Raw genomic sequence first — 7,251 nt, 5'->3', positions numbered from 1 at the left:
CTAGGCTAAAGGTGTCCATGTAATCTAATCCTTCAGTTTGTGTAAAACTCTTGGCAACTAAATGTGCCTTATACCTTTCAATAGTTTCATTGGCATGCATTTTCAACTTAAACACCCATTTGCATCCAATGACTTTCTTGTATGAAGTTAAAGTAGACATGGCAACGAGGCGGGTCGGAGACGGTTTTTATCTTCCCCAAACTCAAACCCGAATCCTCAAACAATCTCCGTTCTCCGCCCTAAACTCAAACAGGAACGGAGAATTAAAACGCAGACCCGTCCCAAATAGATTCGGGTTGGGTTCGGGTATCCCCACCACCATCCATTTAGTAAAATTAATTTTTTAATAGAAATATTTATTTTTCCAAAATTAAATTACATTATAAAGAATAAATAAAACAATCTCAAAAAAATTCATACATACATTTCAAATGTTTTAAATAATAAATATCAATCAAATTATCAAAACATTTGCCACATATTTTATATTCTAAATTATTAAAAATAAATAATAATGTACATAATAAAATAAACGGAGCGGGTTCGGGATGGGTACTAGTGTCCTCATTACCCGGCCCGTCCCCATATGTTGTAATCAGAGAAAACCCAAACTCAAACTCAATCAAAGCAGGTTTTCCCCGTCTATTTCGTGGCGGGTTCCGGTGAGTACCCGCGGGTACAGGTTTTATTGCCAACAATGATTTAGGCCAACATAATTATTGAGTCCCGTCGAAACGACACTTCTCACATACCATACTTGAACTTATTTAGCTGGACATGATTTTAGTTAAAATGATTCCTAACATGCATATTACTAAAAAAATTAACAAGGCGATGAGATGAAGAGTATACAAGTATTAATTGAAAAGCATACAAAATAAAGAACCTGAAACAGAAAACTTGAATAAATATATTGACTTGATCTCGATGTACAATATTGTGTCTTTAATTCGTCAGAGCTTCGCTATACATTCCAAGATAAACAAAAACTAAATTCTTAGGTCTATATATAACATTACAACCAGGGAATTGGTTCAAGATCATGTAAAAATGTCAGAGAAAATATAGGAGAGAATCAAGGAAAGTGACCAAGGAGCTCTCCAAGCTGTTATCCATGATTCTGCATAAGTGACTGAATTGCGACCGCCATATGCCCACAGCGACCGTCATAGCAGCATGACTTGGATTTCTTCATCTTTCTACTTCTAATTGAGCTTGAAATAAGATAGCTTGAGTAATACCTAAGATATGTTGGTGCTTCCTTTCAGCAATGTCATTTTGTTGAGGGGTACCAACACAAGATGTTTTATGCACAATGCCAAATTGTTCGTAAAAGTTTGTGTAAATTCACAACCATTAACAAACCTAATGCATTTAATGGTTATGTTGAATTGAGTTTTGATCATTGACACAAATGATTTGATGATGGATGATGCTTCAGATTTCAATCTCAAGAGAAATAATCAAGTGGACCTACTTTTGTCATCCAAAACAGTTAGAATATATATATATATATATATATATATATATATATATATATATATATATATATATATATATATATATATATATATATATATATATATATATATATATATATATATATATATATATATATATATATATATATATATAGTTACACACATACATACCATCAAAGATGGTGTGGATAAGGGGTCCCAAAAATCCATATGCAACAAATCAAAAACAGAAATAGAAACAATAGAACTAAGGGAAAATGGAAGTTTCTTTTGCTTAGCATAGAAACATACATCACAAGGAATAACAGAATTAACAAATTTGATAAAAGGAAAGCATTTATCCGATTGAATCAATTTGGTATTTAAGGGGTGACCAAGTCTTAAGTGCCAAAGATTGCAATTTTGAGATATGTCTAAAGATTGATTATGTAAGGTATTGATAGAATGAGTGAATGGAGTGTGATACAAGGTAACTTTGGGAGAATCTAAGATATACCATCCACAATTCAATATAGATGTGTCAATCCTTTTCTTGGAGTGAGTATCTTGTATTATACAATCAATATCATCAAACATAAATTGGCAATTCAAAGTTTTTGTTAAATTAGGAAGAGATATGAGATTAAAAGAGAAATCAGGCATGTATAAAACATCAGTGATATGAAAATATTGATCAAAATGTATGGTTCTTGTATAATTAGTAGTAACAAGTTCTCCATTTGGCAATTTGATGGTTATGGGATTGATTATTTTCATGCACTAAAAAAATCTTTTGTGTCACAAACATGGTCAGCTGCACCAGTATCAAGTATGAAGTTTTCAGGTCTAGAAGAGTGAGGAATAGTGCATATGATACCTGAGTCATTTTCAATTTGAGTTGTCAAATGATTGCTGTTGTGAGCTTAGGAAGAAGAGGTTCCTTGAAGGAAACCCAGAAGCTTTATCCTGGTCTGGTGTGAAAACCAAGTTACCTTGAACTTGCTCATTTTCTCTATTGAAATCAGCTTGAGACTCCTCTACTTTGTCAATAATAGTTGCATAATGGTTGATTATGCCATTGCTTCCAATGTGGAGGAAAACCATTCTTTTTGAAGCAATAATCAACTGTGTGGTTGGTCATGCTACAATGAGTGCAAATTCGTGAGCCTCGACCTCTTCCACCAAATGATTGACTACCTCTAATGTTTTTACCACGGGAATTGACATCGGGTTTGGAGGTATGATTCTGAGGTTGATTGAGGTTAGGAAAAGCTAATTGATTCATCAATAGGTAAAATAGTTTGTCTTTCTTGTTGAACAAGGAGAGAGTAAACTTTGCAAATGGTTGAAAGTGGTTCCATCAACATGATTTGAGACTTCACAGCTGAATATTGATCATTTAATCCTTTGAGGAATATGATAACTTGATCACCATCTCTGTAGGCATGAATCTTGGTAACAGATTGACAACTAGCATCACATGAACATTTAGGAAATGGACGAAAATTGTCCAACTCTTGCCACAATTTCTATAGTAAGAAGAAATAGATGAATCACCTTGTTTCAAGTTTCCATATTTCTTCTTGAAGATCTGAAATTCTGAATACAACACCTTGGTAAAAACGGTCTCTCAGTTCGTTCCAAATTTTAGCTGGAGTATCTATCCATAATACACTTGAGCAATTTCTTATTCAACAGAATTGTGAATCCATGACATGATCATGGTGTTGCACCGATCCCAAACAATAGAATTGTGATCTTCATCCAATGGCCGAGGTAAGCTGCCATTGATGAAATGAAGTTTATTTTTGGATCTTAGAGCCATTGTTGTGGATTTTAACCAAGAATGATAATTGTTGTTTGAAAGCAAAGGGGAAATAAGAACCAAAGTTGGATTTTCATCGGGGTGCATAAAATAAGAATTGAGGGTATCAGTTTGATAACTTTGTTATTGGCATGTGATAGAGTTCTGCCGTAGTTTGATAACCTTGTTATTGGCATGTGATAGAGTTCTACCATTGATCCTACTTGCAGAGCTTGCATTTGATATGATTAACAAAGAAAAGTCGATAGATGAAGGAAGAGAAAACTGAGAGAGAACCAAGATGGATGAGATGAGGTTAACGGAGTGCAAAGATAGAGGCTTGACCACAGGTCGATAATACCATGTTAAGAATCAAGCTAAGCATGTAAAATGCAGAAAAGAGAGTGAAGAAGAAAGATATGTTGCAGAATTTTCATTACTCATCCTCATCCATGCATACACGTGAATGTGATTACTTATATAGTAAGTAACTTGTAACTAACTTGAACATCCATCTAACTAATTGATAACTAACTAAAGGTTAGCTATGATTCAGTTATGCTTCTATGAATTAGTTAGTTACATCAATCTCTCCGTTATATTCAAAAGTTATCAATCTATAATTACTTACTCTTTTATTGAACAAACCAAAATTAAATAGAAGTATTGCCTATTTAGATTGATATAAGAATTAAAAAGTTCACACAAGAACTAAAACAAACTTAAGCCTGGACAAATTTCATGTACATCCTCTTGAATTACAGATTTTTGGAAGTGGCATTGTAAAAGAAGAAAAATAAACTGTGATTTCCCTTTCTCCTTCTGAATCAACCTCAAGCTTTGTGAGATATTAACTCCAAATGGGTTCAGATGAGAGGCTAATTTATATCCTGCTGATGAAGTCTGATGAAGTCTCCCTTGGTTGAAAAATTAGTCCACAAACCTGCAAAATCACACAACCTTTGTAAATTCCTTTTAAAAAATGTCATAGTTTCCAGCTATCTATATGAAGTGTGGGGTTCTCAATTTGCCCATCATACCGAGGACTTGACATCTTGAGTGTAACACGAATGACGTGATAGAGGGTAGCCAAATAGATCAATGATAGATTCAGATACCATCTTAAAATTTGGAATTAACCTAAGTCAATCTTATGAAATCGACATGTAAGATGAGTAATGTCTCTATCTCATTAACATATTTTCAGACTTTCAAAAGATTTGACAAGTTCTCCTAACTTTAAGGCTGCATATCACAATGAATAATATGGAGAAAAAAAATACAAGGGTCAACAAATTATGGAGATAAAGATAAACATCAAATTAGCATTATTAAATTGAAATGAGAAGTACACACCAGATCAGTATAGATCCATGTCTGTGCAACATGGCAAGAACTTCTGCAATCGTAATCTTGTGACATCTATTCGAAAATCTAGCTCAACAATTTATGAACAAACACAATTCACACGCATTCTCCTGCAAACATAATTGTCGATGTAAAGAATTGCGTGCGCATAACATGATCCATGTGAATGCAAGATAAGCATTAACATCATTTAATTTGTCTTGGAAAAAATATTCACTGGCTGTGAAAATAGGAGAAGGATTCAGAAGATGTAACGCAAGTAATGTAATCTTACAATCAAATGTTGTCCAGCTAGGAGGTGTAGTTGAGTCATTCTGTTTATCGTCGTGGATGGAAAGTAAGTTAAAAAGATCGATGGTACCGTTGCTATTTCCAATGACGTTATCAAAATCAAGTGATGCTGATGCCCTCTTAACCGGAGGTGATATCTTCATCGGTAAATTTACGGGGGCCTGAAATTGGTATTTTAGTTTTAGACAACACTTTATACTAAAAAAGAGTATTGCAGAACAATAGCAATTTGTTCACATTCTACTGTGACATTACGTTATAGCGGTGCTATTTGACGAATACCTCGTGACATTTCGCTATTGGAGGCCGAATTTGTGCCATGTGATTCACTAGAATGCTTTCCTCAAGAGACAATCTTCTGTTTTTCTGAATACCATTCTTGGCCTCCGCAGCTGGTAACTCTTTAATCTCAAAGAAGATTTCAGTTGACTTTGGAGCTGATGGTGGTTCACCTTGCAAAGCCCATCTTTTCTCCACATACCTATAAGGAACTTAAGCGACTTAGCTAACGTTAGAAAACAGAAAAAAAGTATAGGAAAATTTATCTCAATATAACTAGCATAGTTCTAAATTGTAGTCTGCAACCGCAATCAATTAAGGTTTTAGTCTTTTAAAAGTCTTTTTAGCAAGCTCGCAATCGCAAGTGCACCTACATTTTGCTGCAATATCAAAGTTTGCAATGTAACCTCAACCGCAGCTGCAGTTGCAATTTAGAACCATATATTCATGTATAAGAATCAATTAACAGTTTACTTGGCACGGATAAACTTCTCGATTCCGTATCCATTTCTGTCAAAATCCGGTGGTAGTTTAGCCTCCCAGTGCTTATTTGACTTGACATTACCCATAACTGCATAAAACAAACCATCGTATCTCATAATTTTTTCAATAATATATTTCACAAACAACGTAATTAGGAAATAGATTGCGTAGTTACTTACATTGCATGAAAGAAACTTGATCTGGTAGCCATGTATCCAAAGTTGTGGACCTCACCTAGTTGCAAAATCAGAAGGTTTAGCTATTATCGATTTCTAAACAGAGAAAAAAGAAGGGAAAAAAATGTATATAAACCTTTGATATATGCACTCCAAGACTCCGGTGAATCCCTGAACACTGCATGCAAATGAAAATTCCTAAGTTCACACTAGCCCATCGCGGTGCCCTGAAATATTAAAATTCATAAACCAAGTTTAAATAGCGATTTATCAGAGTGTATTAGAATTCAAGATGAGATTCATGTCCTAATAGATAACACTAGAGATTTGCATCGATTGAGTTGAAAGTATTGAACTGAGGTACGACTCGCATGTTTTGTAAGATACTGATAACCATGCTCGACGCATATAAGGTGCACAATTAGTCTCCACGTTGGTACAAATAACAGAAGTACTAAAAATACGATCGTAGTAAGAAAAAGAACCTACTGAATAAACTATTGTAGTAGCTTAAGCTTCAAGAAAAGAAAAATAAAACATCAATGTGTATTCGTAATCAATATAAAACAATGGGTTGTGAAAAGTGTATACTTGGTCCAACAGTCTGCACATTCCCTGTTGTCAGGTAGCTTAAGAAGTCCTTCTAAGATCTGCACAAAATATAAACACCAAGCCAATAGAATATCATTACTTCAGCTGCAATACTAGATGTTCTATTTTCTCTTTTATAAATATACCTGGAATCAGTTTCTTCCATAGCAAGAAATACAATTCCAAAAATTGATTCTGAGTAAATTGATTCTGGCTAAAAGTTGAAGATAAAATAATTTATGTTTGGATAAGTTCTTGCAAAAGTGAGTTGATCATGTTTATAGTTTCAAAAATAATCAATTTTGAAAAGTATAACCAATTATTCTCGAGAACAACCAAACATGTCATAATCAATTTTACAATTCCAGAATCAATTCTTAATGCTCCAGCCGTGAAACCAAAGATAGGTATGATAGTTATCATGGTTTTACAAAGGCCACATGAAATCAATTTGGATAAACTTTTGAAGAATCCCTTTCTTGTAACTAAAGTTACAAAAAATTACATTTTCTCAGAGCAAGAATGAAAAGAAAATTGAAAAGGGTACCTTGGTGTGTTTGGCATGAAGCTCCTTAGAAACGGAAGCCTTCCCGTTCATGTTTGCTGCAAAACCTTCGCTGAGACAGGATACCACAGCGAAGGAAGAGCAAACAGAGAGGGGAAGGTAAAAAAAGAAGGAGTTTTTGAGAGTTGTGAGGTTTTTGTTTTGGTGGGTGGAACCAATAATAATTGAGAGGGAAAGCGTGGTTGGCGATGGTGAAAGAGACAAAAGCGGGAATCCCATTCATTCTTCCACGCA

General features: G+C 34.3%; 1 protein-coding gene across 1 annotated transcript; it reads right to left on the bottom strand.

The window, feature by feature from the left end:
• Positions 1-3,917: 3,917 nt before the first annotated feature.
• On the bottom strand, positions 3,918-7,251 carry LOC131647702 (probable ADP-ribosylation factor GTPase-activating protein AGD15). The gene is made up of 9 exons (XM_058917563.1): positions 7,000-7,251; positions 6,453-6,511; positions 5,998-6,088; positions 5,865-5,919; positions 5,677-5,773; positions 5,206-5,404; positions 4,907-5,084; positions 4,621-4,742; positions 3,918-4,207 (listed from the first exon to the last, which is right to left on the bottom strand). Coding segments are annotated over exons 1-8 (918 nt in total). The 5' UTR covers positions 7,237-7,251; the 3' UTR covers positions 3,918-4,207; positions 4,621-4,740.

This window comes from Vicia villosa, linkage group LG2 (genome assembly GCF_029867415.1).
Source record: "Vicia villosa cultivar HV-30 ecotype Madison, WI linkage group LG2, Vvil1.0, whole genome shotgun sequence".
Taxonomy (NCBI): domain Eukaryota; kingdom Viridiplantae; phylum Streptophyta; class Magnoliopsida; order Fabales; family Fabaceae; genus Vicia; species Vicia villosa.
Note: the sequence above shows the minus strand (reverse complement) of the source record. Positions and strands in the feature narration are given on the sequence as shown.